At 38.5% G+C, this 25,468-nt stretch overlaps 1 protein-coding gene across 1 annotated transcript; it reads left to right on the forward strand.

The window, feature by feature from the left end:
* Nucleotides 1–6,214: 6,214 nt before the first annotated feature.
* Nucleotides 6,215–21,641, forward strand: LOC311075005 (ephrin type-A receptor 3-like; the record flags this gene model as incomplete). The annotated part of the gene is made up of 4 exons (XM_084102058.1): nucleotides 6,215–6,533; nucleotides 17,044–17,108; nucleotides 18,211–18,880; nucleotides 21,571–21,641. The coding sequence occupies exons 1-4, from the start codon at nucleotides 6,446–6,448 to the stop codon at nucleotides 21,639–21,641; spliced, it is 894 nt and encodes a 297-aa protein (XP_083958184.1). The 5' UTR covers nucleotides 6,215–6,445.
* Nucleotides 21,642–25,468: the final 3,827 nt, after the last annotated feature.

A 25,468-nucleotide genomic window follows, 5' to 3' on the forward strand; every position in this document is an offset into this window, starting at 1 on the left:
TATTAAATTGAACAAGCGCAAAATTCAGCAATCAAATATTCAAAAAGACTTAATAATAATGTTATTTCTCTCTAGGCGCGTTTACTACGAATATGGCGATCGTCAACTTCATCTTTGCCAGACACTGACAGAAAACACTATTTTATAAATAAAAATCAATGCACGCATCCCCGGATTTACAAATGCACATCTTGCTTGTTGCACGCACATTATGTCGAAATAACGAGATATTATGTTGAAATAACATTATTATTAAGTCTTTTTGAATATTTGATTGAATGCTGAATTTTGCGCTTGTTCAATTTAATAAAATTACGCCTATATATAGTCTATATATATAATATTAATAAATGAGCAAAACTTGGCCACAAAATATTTAATATTCAATTATTTTAATGATCACAATTAAAGTTTTAATTTTATTAAAACGCGTGCACTGATTTTTATTTATAAAATAGTGTTTTCTGTCAGTGTCTGTGCATGGCAAAGATGAAGTTGACGATCGCCATATTCGTAGTAAACGCGCCTATAGAGAGAAATGCACATAATGGATTACATAAGAGAGTAGCCTATTTCTTTTTGTTTTGAATTATTTCGTTTAAAGACATTTCAAGCTTTGTGTTTATGAGGATGAGATGCGCTCCAGTTAACGTACAATGCAACTGACTGCTCGGGCGCCTCAATGATTAAATTGTCTATTTTGCTCTTATTTATTCAATCCAGGTAATTGTTTGATGAAAAAAATATTAAAATTAAGATACAATTTATACAAAACGAAATTCACTTTAAAGAAAGGCTTTCTACAAAACAAAACTTAACGAAGTGGTCAAAATTATGTCCGACTCGCTCCATGTCTCTCTACTCGTGCTGTTCACTTTTCATAATCAACATAGGCAGATGGAAAAAAATAACATAACATTAACTAAATGCGCTTTTTTAATGGCAGTAGGCTAGTTTAAAACAGTACATTAGGCCTAGACTCTCTATTTGTAAAGATTGCTGCACATTCATTTAATTCTGAATTTTGCACACACAAGTTGAAAGGCATTTGTTCAAATCAAGTTCACGGATAATTGTGCGTGCATTTATTAATCATTATGATACTAAAATCATAACAAAATAGGCTATGCTATGTACAAAAAATCAGATGAGCCCAGAATATGAACGCAACGTTTAATTACACGTTAAGAATTTTCCTTCCATATAGTAAACCATTATAAGAACGTTTAATTTAATTTAAAAACATCCACATGCCGAGAATCAAGAGCACCATCCCCTGTGTTGTGCGTTTGAAATGTGGCGCGTTTACGATGATGTCATGGCAGTAGAGGCGGCAACTATAACGATCAGTCCCACCCAGTTTGAAGCGGTACTAACTGCAATGGAAAAGCAACCGAGCTAAAGCGAACCGAACCGTGCCGTACCGAGTCGAGTCGTACCACGCAGTGGAAAAGCGAAGCGAGCCGAACCGTTCCGCGCCGAGTCGAACCGTACCGAGCCGATGATATCACCGTTTTCACAAATTCACATTTTTGTAGCTTACACAGAGATGATGATGGTATTGTTTTCAAAATCTTGCACTTTGAAACCGATTTTCAAAAGTTTGTGTTTCCAGGCCCCCAAAATGCTGCTGTCGTATAAACAAACGTCCAAAACGTATAAAAAGGTTTCAGTTTTTTCAGTACACAGTGTCGTGTAAACGCCCCCTGAATGAATCACTCTGAAAGGCCAAACACAGTGAGAGTTCAGTAAAGCAAGCAATGTAAGGCCACATGCATGGCTGAGCTGAGTAAAGTTCAGTCCTCTGTGTTTATTTAACTCATTGGCACTACCTGAAGGATTGTGGATGTTGTATAACTAAATGCATGAGTGTCTTACTCTCAGTTTCACTGTCAGAGTCTGAATGAAATAAAAGAAACAGGAAATGAAAGTGCAATCTAATGATAAAGAATGTTCACTTCTGTTATTTCAATAGTATTCTGAAACAAAGCCAATGTTGAAAGCGAAACTACTTAATTTGAACTTTGTATACATTTTTTTTAAAAAGGAAATTAACTTGCTTGTGCATCACCAAAATGCTTAATCGTTGTGGGTTATTATTGTTGTGTGTGTGTGTGTGGATTTCCGTGGATTTTATTATTCATACAGTATACTTGTTATATAAAGTATTAAAATACATTGATTTATATATATATACAGTATATATATAAATTATATGTAGTATTATATTTAAATCTAAATATATATGAAAACCCTCTTTAATTAACTGCACACTTAAATCACTGTTTAACACTGACAAAACTGTTTAACAATCGCTTTTTTTTTTTTTTTTTACCACAACTATCTCACTAACAAAAACTTCAGTGCATTGAACTCATAGCCCAAGTATGGGTGCCTACAGAAGGATAACGGCTTTTTCTAAGAATGCATTCATCACAGTTAGGCCACTGAATACCATTCATAGGTATTTTTCTCCATATTAAATGCTCTTCCCATATGCACCAACAGCGGGGTTCTGGAGATCCGGAGGGGCCCCTGCTCAAAGTTCAAGAGCTCCACCGTGAACCCCCCTTCCTATGCCTCCTCCACCATGGTTACACATCCATGATAGACAAATATGAAAGCATGTGGCTCTCGGCTGCAGCTGACATGATCATTCGTGCTCTGTCTGGCCTCTGGAGCTTGCCAGCAAGCCTCATTAGACTCGAGCTATCTGCACTAACCAATGGGAGGTCTTAGGTTGAAGGTTGATATGTATTTGTCAGCCCTGTTACACCTGTCAAAGTCCCTCCCACTTCATTAATAAGAGCGGGCATTGGAGATCTCGGATGGGTACAGATTCTCACTCCTCTGATAAATAATGAAACAGGTTTATGTTGGGGATGTGGTGCATGTGAGACATTGTGGAAGACACGTCGTGACCGCATCTTCTCCAAAACAGGAAGGTTCATTTAACAGATCACTGATGCATGCAGGGGGGTAATTTTATAAATTCAGCAGGTCCTTGGTTATTTTAAAGTAAGGAGATACAACATTTAAAGAGACAGTTCAGTCAAAAAGAACAATTATGTCATCATTTATTCATCTTTATGTTGTTTCGGAGCTTTCAAGCTTAAAAATTATGCAAAACCATTGCATAAAACCAATTTGTTTTGAACTTATTGACTCATATGGTGGTTTTCAAATACATAGAAAAGGAAATTATGAGTGAATTATGAGTTTCTCACTGGGCACTACTGAATGGCATCAAAAGTCTTGATGTCTATGAGCACATTTATAAGACTTTCATAGTGGTTTTAATTGCTTTATGATGCTTGAAAGCTTCAGTCCCTATTCATTGTAATCACATAGAACCAAATGACCAGTTTAATATTTTAGTTTTTTTATGTGTTCTACAGAAGAGAGTACTAAGTGTTCGAAATGACATGAGGGTGAAGGATACCCCTTTTCCACCAAAAAAGAACTGGTTCGGAACTGGTGCTGGTTCAAAGTTGGTTCAACTTGCAAACCTTCTCAGAACCTGTTTGTTTTTCCACTGACTAGAGAGCCCAGCAAACGACGTCATTACGTCACTATGTACGTTGACATAGGCTACGTCTTTGTTTCCCTAGAAACGCTTGTGCCAACTTCAAGCATAACAATTACAATGGCGGACTACATCGTCTTTCTGCAAATGTTTCTCCTGGCTTTGCGATCCTATATTGGGGTCAGAAGAAGACGTTTAGAACACATTTGTGCTGCTCGTCTGGATTACTATAGACGTTCGAGAAGAAGTTCGACAATAACCCTGTCCACAGCCCCTGACGTAAGCATGACGTGGTAAAAGAACAGTTCTAGTCCAGCAAAGAGTTGGTGCCACTTTGGAACCAATTTTCCTGGCCGAGAACCGGTTCTTTGGCTGTCAAAACACAAAGAACTGGTTCACGAGTAGGCACCGGCTCCAAACCGGCACCAGCACTGCCTTGGTGGAAAAGGGGTATTAATGAACTATTCCTTACATGCAAAAGAAAAAGCATGCAAGGGAGGTTTATTTTTGTGGAAAGCACACAAATGCATTACATGCACATGTTCTCTCCAGACTGTCCTGCCTGTCACAATAGTGTGATAGACAGCAAGAGAAAGATAGAAACATGCAGATAAAAAGATAGTGGCACTAAGAAACCTCACTGCATTTATTTTTCAGCTCTAGTGTGTACAGGCTTGTCTGAGCCATCATAAACACCCCCGGCACTCCTCCACACACCCCGGGCAGTGTGCCTGATTGTCTGTCAGCCATTGTTGGAGAGGGTTTACACAGCAGAGACATCTCATTTACGCTCCCTGCCATCACATTCAGCCACATGAAATTTGATGTCATGTTTTTGATAGGTGATGGAGCTTTTGAGGGCTCCTGCGTGGGAGGAACCAGCTGGCAGAGGGAGGAAAATGGTGGCCTTTTTCCAAGAGCAGTTAGACTATTGATTTGACCTTCATCTTTAAATACCAAACATTAAGGTTTTGATCCAATGTTCTCTGTTGTGTTGGTTTAGTTTGCGTCCCCATGCCTGTGATATGACTTGCGTGGTCATGTGAACATCAGGGCAGTACACTCAAAAAAATAACTCTTTGAATGAACAAAAAAATCATGGAAATGATTTCCACATGATTAACTTGCTTCATTTCAGCATTATGCAATTCTGTTATTCCAATTTAATGTACTTACATTGGGTCAACTTAATTTATTAAGGTTGATTCAACTTATTTACTATGGTTGGACACAGCTTAATTTAATAGTGTCAGCCCAACTAATTTGCAATGTTTTGGACCAACTAATTTACTTAATTTGCATTCAACTTATGTGTTTGTTATTTTCATTCATCTATTAATATTTCATTTATTTTAGTGACACATAATTAAATTGATAGACTATAGCTAGCTATTTGCTAACAGTAGCACATATTAGCATCTTAAATGCTAAGATTTACATGCTCCTTCAACCAAAGCAGTTAAAAGTAACTGAATCAGTCCACAGCCAAACAAAATGCTCCACACTTCTCCACAATGGTAACCCACTGTAATTTAAATGGTTCTAATAATTCGAATGTAATTGAACATTAAACACAATTACACACTATCAAGTCTTCCCTTTTCTCATTTTCTCAAAAAAACATAAAATAACACTTAATTTTTAACCTTAATTCAACCATATGCAAAGCATGCTGGGAACTAACAAGCACTGCCCAGTTTCAGTTAATGCAACACAAATCATTCATGTAATCCAACAAAAACAGATTAAGTAAACTTAAATTTTACATATTAAGCAGATTGAACACAATCAAATTAAGTTAGGGCAAAATGGCAGTTGGCGTCGCACTATACTGCCACCTTCTGGATGTAAGAAATTTTTACTTAACATAAATGGTTTGTGTTTAGACAACATGTTAGGATTTTGTACTGTTAAGTTGAGACATAATTACGTGGACCTTAATAGAAAAAAACATTTCAAGTCAACAAACACAATTATTATAAGTAAACTAAACATAAATATATTATGTAAAGTGCACAACCTTCCTAGTTAATTTTTTTTTTAGTGTAAAGTGACTTTGACCCAAACCAAACTCCCTGATCTACAGTAGATGTCCATAAGTAATTACCACTGACAATGGGTGATGTACTGTAAGTATCTTAGGTATCTATCTATGGCTGCATTTACACTGCAGGTCTTGTTGCCCAATTCCGATTTATTGACTACATTTTTTTGACGACCAGCTTACATCTTCTTTTAAAAGTGAAACAACCCAAGTTACTGTATAGATGTACTGACCCGGAAAAGCTTAGGCCGGAAATTGACATGGATGAAATGATAATACAAACTTTTGCTTTCCGCACCATCTTTAAAGGTCAGAATAACATTGGTTTGAGCCTTCATCCTCCATTGCACCGTTGAAAAGAGTCATGTGATCGTGCATGGTGTCCACCTGAGTTGAAGTCATTCACCACTGTCGCTTATTCAGTATCTATCTATCTATCTATCTATCTATCTATCTATCTATCTATCTATCTATCTATCTATCTATCTATCTATCTATCTATCTATCTATCTATCTATCTATCTATCTGTCTGTCTGTCTATCTGTCTATCTATCTATCTATCTATCTATCTATCTATCTATCTATCTATCTATCTATCTATAATGATCTCCTTTCTAATACACACACACAGACACAGACACACGCCTACTTTTGACGCCACGGTCACACACGCGTGACGCCTCCTTCATCCAGCTCGCTGTGGGCAGAGAGAGCATCTCACGCCGGAGTCGGATCCTCCTTCAAGCAGGCGCGCTGTTTTCCCGGCTCAGTTCAATTCAGTTCAGCTCTGCTCAGTTCAGTTCTCCAGCGCAAGCCACAGGCTCACCAGCCCAAGTTTACGCACAGGGATGCGGGCGCGTGGAGCCGCCTGAAAATGGCTCACTTTAGGATTTACTCTTTCCTTGCTTCTTTTCACATATTAGTGTTGTGTCAAGCCTTGAGGAATTATCCGGATAATGAAGGTAAGCCATACAGTCGCTGTCATATTCGTGCGCTTTGGATGTTCATGTATTCCGTTGGACTTTGAATCACAAATGAATCAAGGCAAATGCATGCAGGCTACAGTTGTTTATCTCCCGGGGAAATCGCATTAAAATTTAATGTTTAAAGACAGAACATGCCTTAGAGTGAGAAAACATTAATAAATGAATGATGATCACTTCTATCTGCTTAGGAGCAACACAAATGTTATTTTGTGAGTGATCCGTTAATTTGACTTTTCATTGCTGAGTTGAAAGGAATGAAAACAAGGATGTGTTTTTGACCAAAATATGATCTAATGCTGCCCAAAAAGCTTATTTTTAGGACTTTGTTTTTGGTACTTTGTTTTAAAAAATTATCCAAAACGGTTGTCACAGAACCGTATAGAAACACACAAATAACGTTGAATAAAATTCAACTGTCGGTTCTTTAAGACAATTCAGGCTAAATCAAACTGTATGTGTTGTCGATTGATGTGCATTTAGCATTGCCAGGGATGGTTTGAACAGGCAATGCCGTGAGCAATGACAAATTGACGTGAGACACTTATTTGCTTAATTAAACAATTAATTAGGAGAGATCAGAGAGTGGCTCCCACAGCACAGACACTTTATTATTCTAACCTCTCCAGACCTATACATCAAATTTGACCCCTGAGAGTGATCTCACTTTGAAACTGCCATCAGACAAAGTTACTCAGCAAGAAATAGGTTTTTATTTTTATTTTTCTGTTTTTTCCCCTTTTGTTTGTCAAGTGACCCAGTAAAATGTGTGATTTAAAATGCTGTGTAGCATCTTAAATGACAGACATGATTTTTTTTTTAGACTATATGTTCAAGGATGCAGGATGTCAGTTTACAACACAGTCCGACTTATTTCACTCTGAGCCTTCAAAAATCAGACAATAAATTAACCTCACTGGATTAAAACGGGTTTACTCTATATTGTTATGAGATTAGGATTAAGCCACCCATTGTGCTGTTGTCAGGAGGAAGGTTCAATGGTGGGTTTAATACACATTTAGGCGGAATCTATCAGATAGGATTTTGTGCAGAGCATTTAGACATGATGTCTTTGGCTTACTGGAGGCTTTTGGGAAATTATAATTTGACAGTGGGAGTCAAATCTAAATAAGGTTGTGCGAGGTTTTCTTTTGTTGCTACATTAGTTTGTCTCAATAATCGTTAGGTTTAAATACATCTTTCAGCTTCACATTGGGTTGTCATTTGTGGTGGTGTAAATTGCAGTAATGTTATAGAGGTGTGCACTTCCTCTAACCGCCAGCTGGTGGTATCCCTGAGGTGATTTTACAACAGGGTTCTGTGAATGTTTGTGTTGCGACTTGTGAGCAGATCTACATCTGTGTTCGAGTGTTGATGAACTGTTCATTAACTTCTTGTTCTGCAGTTTTTGTGTCTTGTAAGCATTTTCTACATTAAGGATGGTAGACATGTCCCATATCGACATATGCTTGATATCTGTCTTCTGGCCAAACTAAAACACATCAGCACATATTTAATGTTAATGACTACATGTTTTTTTTATTCAGGGTCCAAATGACTGACTTCCTCAGCACATTTTCAGTTTTTGTTAGACATTACTGCAGCGCTTGGATATTTACACCCCTCTGGAGATAATAAAGACCAAGATGTTGCAGAAACATTTTTAAAATCACTAAAAAAAGGTCCATTTACACAAGCTAAATCTTGCACCACATGTAGTAGGCCTAAAACTGTTTATCGATAACTGTGTTTCTCAACTGGCTGGTCGTAGACCAAAAATGGCCCACAGAAACGACTGTACAAAAATACAAAAAATTACAAATTATATAATCGAATAAACTAATTATATATTACTGAGCATAGTTTTGATAGAAAAATAAATAAATTGGCTTTGGTAGATGCTAGCCAAATTAGGCAGATGCATAACATCTGAATTATTGGTAAGAGCACAATCCACCAAAATACAGATATTTGGAAACCAAACATGTTTATAATTTTGCATATTGTTGGGCATAAGCAATTTATGGTAATATTAATACATTTACTTCTGTATAGCAAACAGTTTTGGCGCAGAGTTGATGTATAATTGTAAAATCTGGAAGCTGGATCCAAATGAGTTGAGAAGCACTGATCTAGGGTTGTTTAACTATTGTAAATTTATAGCACAGGAATGAACCAGTGACAACCTTTTACACTGTATAAGGATCTTTTTATTTTTAATAAGTGCCTTCTGCTGCCCTCTTGTTTTTCTAGTTAGCTCTAAGGTCCCCCTCATTAGCTCGTCCTTTGTGCACGTTCTTACAGCATTTAGTGACGGTTTCTCGTCTGCTTTTGTTTCCCTCCCTGGCACTCCGGCAGGGAAATTAGCATGAGAAAACACACTTTTATGTTCAATTCAGCTGTGCTCAGAGGCTCTGTTTTGCTCTCGTTCTTTCACTCTCCCTCTAACCATCTCTTAGCTACTGACTTAGAGAGAAGCTTGAATTTGCATCTCTCTTGTTTGAGGGTTGTCTGAGGAAGTCTGTTGATTAGTATAACCTGTGGCCTTCTTTTTGTTTTCTAAGGATATTGGTTATTTTTCCCCTCTAGTTGGTAAAAAGAAGGGTTTATACATGGATACTTCAAGACTGGTAGGCCTTTACTTTACTTAAGATCTTAATTAGTTGCAACAGTACTGTCATTCTGTATCTGCCATGCTGTTTAAATTATAGGACATCTCGGTTTAAGATATTGGGTTGGAAACTTAGAGTTAGTATTACAAAAACAAATTTTGCATGGTCATATGACTTTTTATGGTCCGATCTGGTGTCTAAAAGCTCTTTTTGCTAATATAAATCTCAGAGACAAGCTGTATTGATTCCAACCCAGGCTCATTGGAAATATGTGCATGTGGCAAAATTTCTGCAAAAAAGATATTACGTTGCTTCTTGCATGTTTCACGTCACTTTGAAAGAGAAATGTCCAGTGAGTGGTGCTAAAAGTGTGTTCAGTTTTATCTGAAAGTGATGAACGTGAATCTGGCAACATTTTATCACATTGGTTGTTGTATGTAAATTAAATGTCTGGTAAGTAGTGCTAAAAGGTTAATGCTCTCTGTATTTAAAAATTACGTACCACCTACACTAAACTCTACCCTACCCTAAACCTAACCGATAGTTTTAACAAAAGCAAACATAAAATAAAATGCATTTCCTGAAGCAACTATGTGTCTTCAAGCTCGTTTTTATTGTGACTTGTTTCACAGGATTGGCACCGAGCAAGTTGACTACATCAGAAATCCATAAAATTGGAGCTGGTTATGTGATGCAATCATAAAATGTATTAGTTTACAAATCATACACTATGGTTAAGGTGTTTTGAGCTCATATAGCATAGTATTGTTTTGGGAACTGCACAAAAATAAGTATTTATTAATTGATAATCTTTCCATGTAATCCTTTGTTTGAAAAACAATTAACATGAGAGCTATTACTATTTCTGTCTCCTGCTGCTCTGAATGGCACACCTTAGACCTTAACACCACCGGCTGCATCTGAACTCCTGCAGACCAGACGCCTCATGCGGTAGAATGAGTCTCGAGGCCTGTGGCATTTCATGATGGAAGCACACGAATGCTTTGAATCGGGCTAGAGAGCTGGGTGCTTTCTGTTGGGTAACACGCCATGTGAATGTCCTCAATTACACAATTCATTATTGCTCTATTTACCTCGACTTGAGCGTATCAGTGACATTATTGCATCTGTGTTTTATCGCAGAGCTGGTGAAGTGTAATCCTAATCTATTTTTCCTTGTCTTGTTGAAGGTGTAGTTCTGTAGAAAAATCTGTCATTATTTATTCACCCTTATATCTTTTAACCCTTATTTTGTCTTTGCACTGAAAGTCAAAGGAGTCCAAAACAACATTAGAGCTCACTGACTTTCAATGTATAGACAAACAAACATTGAGACATTTATCAAAATCTCTAGAATATAATTGTTCCATTTCAATCTAATATAAAACTTTCCCTTGTCAATCAGAGTCAGAACATCAACTTACATCCCACATTTCCTTCAGGGGTCAAAGGTCATTGTGTTTTATCATCCGCCCATTTGTATGAGGACTTTGCGTGTTTTGCATTTAGGACATTCTGGTTGTGGTAAAGTAATGAGACTTGATTAAAACAGATCCCTTGTGTGTTCATGTGCACGAGACCCTTTTAGCCGACAGCAGCTTTGATCTGTCCTTACTGTGCGGCCCACTCCTTCACTTTCATTAACATGCTCTCTACTCTCTGTTCACAGGACTCGGCCTTAATGTTTTTTAATGTCTGAGACGGTGTAAATTCTGTTGTGCGTATCTCATTAACAGCACTACGCTTATCACTGATAGTCTGCTCTCCTGGGGGTTTGAAGCTTGTGCGCTATGATTCCTGTGAGGTTTTATTAGATTGGACCCCTGCATTTCGTTAATGCAAGGCTTAATTGCTCAGAGACTCATTCCGAATTTGAAAACGGCTGTTGCATGCATATTACGACAAGCTTTTTTCCTTTGATTGAAGTTAAATAAGTATGTTAAAATAAATTACATTTTGTTTTATGAAATTTGGGATTTAAGCAAAACCCTAAACCTTAGTATTAAACTTTGATGCTTAACTTGAACTATTTATGCTATGGATATGATTGATGCCTCAAACTGTAGTGTCTAATAGGGGCTGAATAACTTTAATTACATAAATGTCAACTTAAAAATAATCTAAAGTCAAGTCGATGTCGACTAGTCGCTGATGGCGTCATTAATGAACAAATAAGCTTGAACCTCGAGCTGAGACTCGGGTTGCCTTGTGCACAGCTATGGCATATGACACAGCGCTGCCCACAAGGCTATCACTCCTACATAACAGCTTATTTTTATCAGTTCTCTTGTCTTTGAATCATTCAATTTCTCACAGATTTCTGCTCATTCTAAATCAGATACAGATAAACGGTAAAGATTACTTTTATATAAATGAATACATTAATGAGAGAGCGATTGCATGTGAATTAATTCTACCTGGCTGTCTCTCTTATTAATAGTGAAGCTTTGGGTTTTAGTTACTTAGAAATATATGCTAGAATTTCTTAATTTCTAAGCTATTTTTTTATTGATAAATCACAGAACAGTATTGACAATACATTTCTGCGCAAATCACAGAACAGTATTGACAATATATTTCTGCGCTACTGAATGTTTCTGTGTGCACGCGATCTGCACATGGTGTGCAAGCTACTCTCTGTATGTGTGTGCGATACAATGCAGCAGTGCATTTAGATCGGCGATTAACTTACATCTATACGACGTCAAACTTAAAACGTCATGGCAGAGCATTAAATTCGACTAGTCGACTTGCCTGTGCAACCCCTAGTGTCTATCTACACAACAAAACAGCATTTTAACAGGATACAAAGAAATTGGACCCCATTTACTTTCATTATAAGGACAAAAAATAAACTGAGACACTTTTTTTTTTAAATGACTTCTTTTGTGTTCTGCAGAAGAAAGAAAGTCTTAGTCAAGTTTAGAACAACATGGGTGAATAAATTAATTGTAATTATTAGTGAACTTTCACTTTATGGTTGGGCTTAGAAATCACGTAGCAAGCATCTAAAATGCGACTGTATAGCATGCTTCAGCTACCACCCTAGCAGTGGGCAAAAACCTCTCTAAAATCTAGTTTGTATTTTAATATTTAATGTTTTTGGTTGACAAACTGTAGGTTTTAGCTCCAGTGAGCATCTTACTCATCAGTGGTGTTTTGAGAAACTATAATCTCTTTAATCAGTCTTAATTATAAAGGTTTGTTATGAACCACAAGCTCAAAGGTGATGTCATCCTTTTCAGGTGCGGCTCGGTCTGATCTCTCTAATTATGACTTGTGCTGTTGTGTTGTTGTAACCTGTTTCATGCCCTTGGGATTTGATGTCCAGCATGGGTGCAGTTTAATGCTTTTGTGCACACACACATCCACTCTCACCGATGCGGCAGGTGTGGTCCGGTCCGTGTCTGTGCTTCTAATGAGGCATCCCAAGAGTGTCTTCCCTGCTGTCTTCCACTAACTAACACACACGGGTCACCATTTCATGCCATGTCTTGACAGCAGACTGTTTACACCTCTCATCATTAAACAGACCTTGGCATGGCCAGTCAGTCGTGCCTGACACACATTACACACATTATTAGACTGGGAAATGTAATTCCCAATCTGATGTGCTTCCTGTCTAAAGATCATGTTTTCTAGATTGTCAGCTTGTTTGGTCAAAATAAATACTGTTTTCACAGTCTAAAATACATGCAACATGCATCACATTTAAATATGTAAATATACATGACTGAAATGGCAAGAGAAAGCGATTATTGATGTTGTGGGAAAACAAATAAAACTAATTAACAGTCACTTACAGCAATAGTTCTCTCCTCCGCCATGTTCAAAGTCCAACTCAGTAACTCGGGTATCAAAATTATCTTTGAGTTTCCAGACATAAGTATTTGACTTGAGAGACCATTCATGTCCTATTTCCAACCATGAAACTTGTATTTACCATCATTTCCGATAGCATGTGAAGGCAGCATTAAAAACAAAAAAATCCATCCACATAACCTAAGCTTGGATGCACATAAATATGCCTGCTTAGAAAATACTAAAACATCTTCATTCACATGTGTTAAACAGGTTTGTCAGTGGATATTATGAGATGACTCATGGGTGTCAGGCTGTAACTGGATGGCTGTTCTTTTGGGCATTGAGTCAGATGAGTGTGATGGTTGTGCCGGACAGGCTGGATCTCTGTGGCAGGTCTCATCAGTCAGTTGAGGCCGAATGGAGGCTCTTTCACCACCTCCCTGTAGAGCAGACCTCTGACTCCACATGAGCAGTGACTGACAGGAACTGCTGACTGCATTTCAAATACACTCCACCACTTCTGTCCAGACAGCTGTACGATACCAATCTCTTACAATAGATATGCTTTCCGTGCTTGGAGTGGATGCTGTGGAAACTGAGATATCGGTCTTTGCAAGCCCTGTGTTTTGTGCTTCAGTCACCCCAGAGTCATTTTCTTGGACCCATACCAGTGAAACACATAACAAATGTGGAAGGCTTATAAGACTTAAAGGTTAAGTGTGTAATTTTGTTGATTTTAAAATACTTTTCTATCCTAAAATTTAGGGAAAACTTTACTATGGTTGATTTTGGTGAAAAGTGTTAACACTATAGCTGCATTAGATATTGAACTACATTTGTTGAAGAACTACTTTGTAAATGTTAAATAAGTATGTTTTATATAATATGAGTTTGTATAGTAAGAATGAAATCCTGACTTACTACATCCGCCATGTTGTCATTGTCAAGTGACTTACTGCCTCAATTGCATACTTTCACTGCCATTCACAATTCCTATCCCGTGGCCTCATGGAGTAGTAATGTATCCATCTGATGCACACTTTGAAATCTCGACGGAAATAGTAGGTTATCAAAGTACTTGCTATTTTATGAATACTGAGAATTCAGATCAACCTGACAGCAAAAGGGCAAATTCCAATCAGAAGTGAGCATCCCTATGCCCTACTCACTCCGAAGGGCAGAACCTGACCATAAATGCTTAAATTACTTGTTTGAAGTGACCATTGCTTGTTCCCTTTGGACCTGTGTAAGGAAACCTGTACTTGTAAAATATCCTGATTTTTGCAATTTTGTTTTTCAATTGGTGTTGCACAGAAACTACACACATTGTAAGCTGAGTTGTAGCAGCTTTTAAACTTTTTAAATGCACAATAGCTCTAAATCTTATAAAATTTTATTAATAAAATTAAGGAGTTAAGAATAGCATCCTCATAGATTGATTTACCTATTAAGTAGTATACTTGAGAAGTACCTGACAGTGGCTATGCATGAGTGAGAGTGACCCCATTGTCCTTTTCAATTCCCTGAGGGCATCTATCCAGCAGCTTGTCTATCCTTTCCCTCTCTCTTGACCTACTCTTATCCTTTTTCCATTTTCAGTTTTTGCTTCCCTTGCCTGTATACATTGGAGCTGTGATTGCTGACCACTGCACTGTTTTAAGAGTTTGGCCTAATGGTTAATCTCATCTATTGCCCCGAGGTGCTGAAATCTCGTGGCCACCCCGAGGGGATTCCAGCGTTGGCCACATCCAGAGTTGCCAGCTGAGAGCTAATGATGAAGAAAAGCCCCATTCTCTGTCTAAGCAGCTGTTATTGTAAACATCACATGTATTGGCCTGGACCTGTTCAAGACTGTTACCATTTTCAGGATAATGGGGTCTAAATATAGTGGGCCTGTGAAAAGGAAACATATAATTCAACCACTAATTTGAATATTTGAGGGGTCTCTGGTGGTTACAACACTGGTCCTGTAATAGTGATTGAAAAGTGAATTTAATAGTAATCTCTTTTGCCATAATGTAGACTGCTTTTTTACCTAAAAGGGTTTTTGTTATAAAATCGTGTTTTTTTGTTTGTTTTGTTTTTGTGTGTGGTAGTGTCTTGTCTTTTAGTAAGCCTGATTGTATCCTTCCTTAGGGTAGCAGGAACACCAACTTCGTGAAGCACTTCCTTCTCTTTTTCTTTGAGAGGTAGATAAAAGGGATCTTTCACCTTTTGAATGACAAAGAATCTCTGAACTAGGAAGTGGGAAAGAGAAATAGACTCCTTAAACATTTAGTTTTCTGTGATATTTTGTTACGTACTCTGCTTGTCAACTTGGTAAGGTTAGCTAAACTTGTCAGTCAGGTAATAATAATATTGAATTTGAATATTGAATATAACAATATTGAAGTTGCTTAAATTGTTTGTGATAATCTTGGTAGCATCGGTAAGAATGGATTATTGACAAGTATGGCAATCATGTTTTGTCATGTTTTATAGATTTAAATTCATAAATTATAGGTTATTTTTTTGTGACAATAAAAATCTGCACTACCTTCCCAACTGTTGAGCCCAGGCTCTGTAAAGGATTAATTTTCATGCTAGTTTATTCTAGTTGGGGCCTGTTTTTGGCACTTATCTTGCTGAAAGGCGAACACAACAGTTATATGTTTACCTGCAAAACCTTGTCAGTTGTTATGTTGTTTGCACCTGATCTTTCAGGTGCAACTGGTTGGCCAAGTAGTCTTGGTGGTTAAGCTTGTGAAACAAAGTCCTTGGTTGTTCAAGAGTCAACTTGCACCATCTTGCTGGTTTAGAAGTTTGAGCAGATCAGTTGTTTGTGATTAAGCAGCCTGGTGTCCAAAACACAACACGCTAGTCATTTCATCAAGGCCTGTGTGGCAGTTGTTTAAAGAATGCTCTCTGAGCCAGAACTGATGTCTCAGGTGGAATAAATCTTGCCTTGCTGTGAGTTAAATGTTGCCTGCTGCTTGTATTATTGGGCTGTGCAAGGCCTGTGGCTGTATTAATTTGTTTGTTTTATTAAATGTGTCTTTAAAAGGCAGAGCAGAATGATTTCCAGATCGTTTGGACTGATATATTGGCCTGTCTGGTTTTACCCCTTCATCAGAAAACAGCCACACGAGCACCAGCGGTTAATGGCATTGTAATCTGTATTCAGTTAAGTAGAAGCAATATCCTGCTTTGACTCAGCATATGGTTTTCTCTTCGAGTGTCAAGTCATCAAATTTGCCCAATTGCTCTATATACAACCCATAAAACCACACATAATCCCTGTTTCCACATCAACCAACCATCAAAGCGCAATATAAAAATGCACACTGTTTGCATGTCACACAAACCCATTGGCAGTCAGTTTTAATTAGAATTTGGATCCAGATGGTCTTTGATTTTCCTATTTTCCTTCTTCCTTTTCTTTTTAAATCATCACAAAAGGGCACACACACATGTGCCAGGAGCGGGAGAGGTTGATATTCAGCGTGAAAGAGGAGGAACATCTGAGGTTTGGATGTGATTAAGAATTAATCACCCCGGTTGCCAGGGATGTAATTGGTTTGGAACGGAGCTCAAAGTGGGAAGTTCAGGGCTCCGACCATTGGGAGATTGAAAGACTGTTATAAATAGCACCATCAACCTCTGAAAATATTGATGTGAGAACAGATTTCAAGAAGACTGCGTAAGGAGCTGTGAATCACGTGTTCATGGTCACAACTGATGTAATGTCACCTGACTAGATTATTAGGATTTGTCTTAGAAGTTGTTGAGGTTTAGGTCAATAAAATAAATCCACTATGCCTTGGCCATATTAATAAAACTAGAATGAATAACCTCAAATGCAAAGTGTTGATTAGGCTGTTTCAAGTGGTTATGACATTTCTAGAGCTCTATTACGTTATTCAGAAAGACTGCAGACTTGAATGATTCATGCTTTACATGGCATCATGCTGTGTAAAAACCCCACCGTTGTTTGTGAAAAATCTGAACAAATGATTAAAATGTGGTTCTGTGATAAGTATACTACCACTGTGGCTTTAAATAACTCTATCTCTGTTCTTTTCATTCTTTTACAGTTACTCTGCTCGACTCTATGTCCGCCCCAGGTGATCTGGGTTGGGAAGCGTATCCATCAGAGGGGGTGAGTACCTGTGAAAGTCTGTGCAGCTCCTTTTAATTTAATTTTTTGTACATTTTATATTCAAGTCGCTACCTCATTTCAAATTCAGTAATTGATTTGGATTTTAAAAAGCATTCTCAATTGAATTTTGAATGGCACACAATCTTGGTAACATCTAATGATTTTCCCTTGTAGGGGTATTTTGAACCTAAAACCTTTCAATTACCAGCCCAATTTTTCAATTGCTACTTCATCCCCAACTAGTGCTGTTACACCCCGAAGTGTAGTGCTTGATCTTCTCGACCCTGAATGGTCCACTTCTCCCCTCTGTAAAAATACAGCCTGTGACTCTTTAGAGTTTCCTGTGGGGGGTCGTAGGAGAGTATCTTGTTTTGAACAACCTTGCCAACCCGCTGAGTAACGATCTCCTCTGTGGGAGCTGGTTCTCATCCCACGGTTTTGTGTCATTCATTCAAATCCATTTTCACAAGATGAAGATGGATTGTAATAGTGGCCTTGGCACAAGTAGTCACGCTCAGATTCATGAGTGCCTGTATAGAGAAATATCTTATGTTTTTGTGTGCTGCTGATAAAGCAGGGGAAGAGTTCAAGGTTTGGCATTTCCAACAGTGTGCATGCTACAATTCTGAAATGAAAGATTTATGTTGTGTGAAAAACATTAAGACAGTTTGAACATTGCTGCTTTTCGTGCCATTATTTTTAACCCACAAACTTACTGACGTCAATGCCAAACCAACAAACCATGTTATTTTTCATGGTTTTCGTTAGCCTTTGTTGATTTTCACGTATATAAAATGGAAGTTTCCAAGGCACAATTATATTATTTTCTCTGCATCAGCAATGAGTTGAATTATGCGTGAACAAAACAACTGAGACTATTCAGTTTGTAACTTTGAGCTGATTGCCTGTCAGATGCACTTTCCTCTTGATGAAAGTTAAATGAAGCGTTTTCTCGTAATGCGCCCATCATGCATCTGTCAAAATCTTTCAAAACCCACTGTAAGAGCTTAGAGAGTTCAGAGCCAAAGTACACAGGACAATTACCAAAGCATTGAAGGACGTCTGTCTTTTTGAATTGATCGACTTTTGGTCTGTTTGTTAGTGGGAGGAGATCAGTGTTATGGACGAGAGGAACATACCTATGAGGACGTACCAGGTGTGCAACGTAATGGAAGCCAATCAGAACAACTGGTTGCGCACTGGACTGATCCAGCGAGAGGGCGCTCAACGTGTCTATGTGGAGATCAAATTCACTCTGCGTGACTGCAACAGCCTGCCGGGCGTCCCTGGAACCTGCAAGGAGACGTTTAATGTGTACTACCATGAATCCAATAATGCAGTCGCAGCGCCTTTGCGCCACATCCGCGAGAGCCAGTATGTGAAGATCGACACTATAGCGGCCGACGAGAGCTTCACGCAGACGGACGTCGGGGATCGTGTCATGAAGCTGAATACGGAAGTGCGAGACATCAGTGGTCTCAGTAAGAGAGGCTTGTACCTGGCGTTTCAGGACCTGGGTGCTTGCATTGCTTTGGTGTCGGTGAGAGTCTTTTATAAGCGATGTCCGCTGGCGGTGCTCAATCTTGCCCGGTTCCCGGACACGGTGACGGGCGGCGATTCAGCGCTGGTGGAAGTGCGTGGCACTTGTGTGGAGGATGCGGAAGAGCTGGAGGGACCACGGATGTTTTGCAGTGCTGACGGAGGTTGGCTGGTGCCCATCGGCCGTTGTGTGTGCCGGCCAGGCTTCGAGGAGGTGGATGGACACTGCCAACGTAAGTATTAATTCTTTTACTGTCTCAAATGATGGCCTTAGAATATACATCACATTTTTTCTGGCTAACTGGGTAAACATGCTCTTGATCGGAAACAATTCTCTTTGAAACAAATATTGCGACCACAATAGTGGCTTTAAATGGCAAGCATGTCCAGAGGTTCAGAGGTTCTTTATATGTTCTCTCAGCTGTCCTGCTGTGTTAGCTATTGGTTGTGAAACAGAAACTTGAGGATACACAGTTAGAAACTGTAGCAGATGGGGTTGAAGGTTATGTCTTACTCCAATCTGATGTTTGGATGGAAGAGATTTAAGAAGGATTATTGTTAGATTAATATTGAAATATGACAGCGTGGGCCAGATCCTTTAGTTGAGCTTTAGATATGGATGGGTAGATGGATAGATATAGATAGGTAGGTAGGTAGATAGATGGATATATATGGGTGGATAGATGAGAAGGTAAATAGATATAGTTGAGCTATAGATGTACCTGTAGGAATGCAGATAAATAGATGATAGATAGAAGGTAGATGTATAGAAAGACATTTTTTTGCCACCATTATTGTGTAATGAAGCAATAACCTTTTGTGTAAACCACATACCTCAATCAAAAACTAGCAATCCTTCTGGTAGTGTTTTGCACTTTGGTCTCTTTAATAGTTCTAAACAAAAGATTCATTATGAAGAGAAAATGCTAAATAAACCTGACACATTAAGTTATCCCACTTGAAATTGAAGTAGACTGCACGCTTTATTACCACATGTTCATGGAAACAGGGTTAGACTCAGGTGTTTACACTGCTCTTTTAATCTCAGAAGGCACTAATGGCTTTATTAATGTAGCCTGCTTTCTAGCCAAGATGAGGGCTACACTGTAATTGTTTATTTTTTGCTTTTGTTTCTCTCTTCGCCTTTGGTTATTCAAAGCCCCATCACTCCTCAGCCCACGTTAGAGGAACTTGCATGTACACCACCCCAGGACTGAGAAGGCTGCAGCTTTTAAATATTCATTTAGCCATTCTGGACTGTTTTCTTGTGGGTGAAAGTGTAGATCAGGAAGGAGGGGGTCTGGACAGGGTTACATGGAACTTTTTTTGAGTGACTAGAAAGTAGGCTAGAGAGATGGGGGTGGGAAATCCATCACAACCAATTCAGTGCCCTTTGGTTTGGACCACAGCAAATAGAGTCCTACAGCTCATTTCAATTATTGGATCTGTTAATTAGGGCCCGAGCAACGATGGTGTGAGGACCCTCTTGGAATTTGTTTATTTACTAATTGCTAGTCAGAATCAGGGTGGTATAAAGGGCTATTAACTGTCTTAATATTATGTCATAGTACTCAGTTTATCTCATTACTTTCAATTCAGATTACTCCATTTTAAACTCGCTCAGGAAAAATATAATTTCTTGTGGCACAGCTCAGTGCCGCAAGAAACATTCACCAGCACTGGAAAAAGGTTAACATTTTAACAGCTATTCATTACTGTGAGTGATGGAGACTGGGCTGTAACTCAAAAATAACCTCAAAATAAAAGACTTACTCTAACTGCAATAAGAGATTGGTTAATTCATACGAGCCCGGTCAGCTGACAAAACATTCATTGCTCTCTGGCTCCGACAGCTCCATGAGAAACAGGGCATTGCCATGCGAAATGAGACAAAGTGAAACAGCTCGTGGTCTGTTTTCACCTTGCGGTCTCGCTGTGGGTTCTGGAAGTACTTGCTGATGCTGGCTTTCTCCACTTTTCATGCTGCGAAGGCTTTTATATTCACTGAACAACAGCATTAGTAGAAGGACAGAAGTCTTACAGAAAACTGGGGCACGAGGACCCTCTTGAAATTACTCTGTTTATTATCTTCCTTTCCTCTCCTTTTTCTTTCTTTTTCTTTCTTGTCTTTTCTTCCTTTTTATTATTCTATTCTGTCCTTTTTTGTATTCCCCCATCCTTTTCTTTTTCCTTTTTTCTCTCTCCTGTCATATTTTGTCAACTAAATCTGCCAACAGCGCCTCAGTTTATCCCACTCACCATTTACCGTCGGCACACAACACCGTGATAGAAGAGAGTAAAAAATAGAAAGAGACGGACGTCTTCTCCCACAACCTCGGCTCAGTGAACTGCCTCTTATATTTATCTCTTCTATTCTTTTCCTTTCGTCTTATTGTGGCAGCTCTCGAACGATCTCCAACAGAACCCCCCCCCCCCCCCCCCATCTCTTCTTGTTCAACACTTTGTCTTGCCGTCTGTAGATTCATCCTTTTTTTCTGTTTTTATATCCTCCCTTAACCTTTTATACTGTGAATGTGTGTTGTAAACTCTGATAATAAACCCTCTTGTATCAAGTCTTTTTACCATGGCTGTTCAGACCTTATCCGTATCTCTCAGCATGGAGCACTTCGGCTTACAATCACGGCCCTTTTGTTGGATGTAAATGGTTTTCGAGTGGCTTGGTGGTGCACACCAGACTCTGAGTTTGGGTCTGGCATAAGGTCTGACCCGATGGCCCCTCGACTGTTAGCATGTCAGCTGAAGATGGGCACTCTCTTCTGTTTCCTGAGGCGTATTTTCTACAGCGCTAAGCTCACACAGTGTGGCTGAATGGAGTGCTTTTCATTGAGGCAGGAATGGCAGAAATGAGCTCTTTGTGACGGTAATCTCGCTGTGAGGAGCTCTGGAGTGTCTTCCTCCACAGGATTTGAGCTGAGAAACTGGGTCATGGGATTGTCAGCACCCCAACGGAGATTCACAGTGGAGGCAGCTTGAAGGGATGAGCTTGTGTGTGTGCTCCAAAACGGAATTTTGGAGTGTAGATTGGAGAGGTTAACACGGTTAAGAGACCTGAGCTTTCCACACATTGCGGCTGTTCGTCTTTATAGGGGCTCTAGTAATCACATACTTAGACATTTAGTTTGATTTCCACATCTGTAATCCCCACCATGTGATGCACGCCTGCTGGGTGACAGCATGACGCTGGAATTACAGGAGTTTATCTTCGGACGGTGATTTTGTTAAATGTACCAAGGACACAGTCACCATTCAGCTCACCCACATAAACCATCTTTTCTGTTTTGTTAGCTAAACTGTAAATGGGCATTATGAAATTGGGAAGTCATTTTGCCTTTTATGGGCAGAACAGTTTAGAGCAGTGGTTTTTTACCTTTTTGACTCCAATCCCCGCCATTGTCCACAACAATATTCGAAAGCCCCATGACTTTTCTTTTATATATGTATATGGTAACAATTTAGGATCCAATTGTCACTATGAACTAGTTGTATATTACTTGGATATTGCCTGTTTATTAGTACTTATAAAGCACATATTAATGGCTTATTCTGCATGACCATATTCTACATCCCTTAGTGTATGTTTACATGACAACGATAAATGCTGTCGAAACGATTTTCGTTCACATGGATCTCCGTTCACATGGATCTGCGAAAATGACTAAAAAGGCTGTATTTTGCATGCCAGGCCAGTAGTTGGCGATGTCACTTTGTCAAGAAACACCCCACGAACACGTAATAGGCATGCTTGAACATGTAATACACATGCACATAACGTCACCGTTTTCACAAATTCAAGTTTTTTTTGTTTACACAGAGACAGTAAAGGCATCATTTTCAAAACCTTGCACTTTGAAACCCATTTTTAAAAGCGTTTGTTTTCAAGCCCCCCAAACGCTATTGTCGTGTAAATGAACGGCCAAAACGCATAAAAAGTTTTCTGCTTTCAGTTGAAAACTGTGTTGTGTAAACTTCCCCTGATCCTACCCAATACCTTAACTTAACAACTACCTTACTAACTATTAATAAGCAGTAATTAAGAGTTTGAGGTAAAAGTCCTAGTTAATAGTGAGAATTGGACCCTAATCTAAAGTGTGAACATATGGTCACACTATGTATGTATGTACTGTATGTGTGTGTGTTACATATTATGTTATATTATATCATATTATATAATATATAGAAGGAGGGACCCTTGAGATATCATGTTTTAACAACATTTGGTGAAAAGAAACTGCTTAGTTGGTACTTCCAGGGAATCCAACCACAAAACATGCCTGTGGATATTTAGGTCCCATAACACATGAAGCGTGATATACAGTTTCTGCACTCTGGACATACATATACTGAATCATTTAAGCGTCACTGGTACCTACTGATAGCCCCTACAGATCAGTGAAGCATAAAGCTGCCTGTTCAACATTCAGCCCAACTCGGTAAACTGAGCTGTTTTCTCCGTAGCATATTACTAGCTCTCTGCTAGCTACTCATTGCCAGTTTGTGTGTGTGTGTGTGTGTGTGTGTATGAGCTGCATCAAGTGCAAGTTTTTCTTCCAACCGAGAAGCTTTTATCGGCGAAGACAGCGCAAGACATCTGCAATAGCCATTTCACTTACCCTTGATAATAACATTATTTCTGGAACAAATTTTTAAAGGAGAAAAAGATGCTTGCTCATATGTAGGACACTGACATTGTTCCTTTATAACCATATGCTTAAATGCTTGATATTAGTTTTGTGGAGAAATATAAATTGTGCCTGCATATGAAATTCTTTACAAAACTCTTTACAAAAATGTATTAATTAAAAAATCAATCAATCAATGAGCGTGCAGAGTTGTAATCGAAAAGGATATTTTTGAAAAGGCTAAAATATAAGTCTTTTTTTTTTGGTCACTACATAATTACCATATATTAAAAAAATATATTTAGTGATTAATTTCATTTTAACAATTACTTTACAATGTGTAAAAAATAATAATAATAAATTATGCTGCTTTTATTAGTGGCATCTAGTTAGTCAGCTGCCGACTAAAACGTCTCTCCATCTCAGCCCTCCATCATACTGTCTGCCCATTTCTTTACCTCCAGCTGCTGTTTGGATCAATAACATTTTAGTAGCTGATAGTAAACAACATGGAATAACCTGTCAGTGGATGGCAAAGTGCCAATCTGCAATTTAGGTTCACGGTCCAACTGTCAAAACACAGACGATTCATGATACTTGTTTTCTTTGCCATGCAGTTGTCTCTTAGGAAACTGTAGAACAGTTTCAGTGAGTTTCAGATTGCTGGCATGCTGAGATCTGGGCAGAGTAAAATAGAAATGACATGCAAATCAAACACTGTGATGGTGTCACTAATGACAATTAGCCCTACATGGTGCGTAGCTAGTCTTAGTCTTCATAGGTGCTGGGGATATTTGAGATTTCTTTCTCAGAAAGCAGTTAAAACACGACCGTTGTGAGCTCTGCTGGAGAACGTCAGGATGGCTACCAGATGTAGCCGGTGTTTTTTTTCTTCTCTTGCTCCTGGGTCTTGGGTGTGGACCCCTGTCGGAAAGACATGAGCTGGAATAGAGTCTCCACAGCCAAATCATCAAAGACTCGGCACGCCATCAATTATACAGGGACATTGACAGCTTACAGAACTCTAAAATTTCATCCAGGGAATTTAGCACATCGTTGAATGTTCCTTTTCTGTCTACAGGATGAATTTATGAATGTTTTTGCATGCGTTTAGTAGAAGTTGTATTTCTCGGTCTGTAAAACTGACAGGCTGGCTTCACAGTTTTTCTTTATTGAAAAGGAAAAATGTTAAGGAAACTTGACATTTCTTCATATTTTCTTCCTTTCACCCGCAGTTTAAAAGTCACAATAGGCCTATCATTCCCGTTTGAAATATTGACATCATTATTTTTGTAGAGATGTTCACAACTCGCATTATGACGACTAATAGTGGTGTGATTTTTCACAAAGCGTGGTCAAAATAACACTTAAAATGGGGAAAGAAACGTCTTAAACTGTTTCTGTTCAGAATGGGAATTCTACACTTCTCACTACAATGTTTACCTTCTATTGAGTGTCCTTTGCTAATGTTGCCTCACAGTGATGTTGTAATGGGATTTGTTCCTACAACTGTTTTGTCTCTTAATGGCACTCAGACATATTTTTTTCTGTGTGTTTTGAAGAGGAAGAAGGCACGTGGATGCAACGACACGTGCATCCAGCAGTTGTCTTGCATTATTTTATTTTTTTCCAAACTCTCTTAATAATTCATCTGTCAGACTGCAGATGACAAGAGGGCCTTACGACCAGGAGAAACAGTCTGCTGGCTGGCTCAGACTTGAAATCAACATGAATCAGTATGGACCCTATTTACTTGAATGCTTTTTCCTGGTCTTATTGTCAATGACTTATTAGTGAACATTATTCCAAATGTAAAAAAAAAATATATATATAATAATATAATAATATAATATTCAATAGCTTGTGCTGCTTAAGGAAGGAATATATATATATATATATATATATATATATTCCTTCCTTAAGCAGCACAAGCTATTGAATAACTAGTTTTATCAAAATCTAATTCAGGTCTGGATTCATTCTGGTATGGAAAGCTCATTTTTTTATGATCCAGTCAATTCCCAATGGATAAAATGAAGTCCCATGCTACTTTTTTTATTACCTGTTTCTCGTGGAAATAAACCAGTTTTTGGAGCTAAAATGTTTTTTCACATGCAATTTTAACGGACAAATCCCTCTCTGTTAGAACACAATCATGTCAGACATTTAAAAGTTATTCCC

The sequence above is a fragment of the Abramis brama genome (genome assembly GCF_963993115.1).
Source record: "Abramis brama genome assembly, chromosome: 24".
Classification (NCBI taxonomy): domain Eukaryota; kingdom Metazoa; phylum Chordata; class Actinopteri; order Cypriniformes; family Leuciscidae; genus Abramis; species Abramis brama.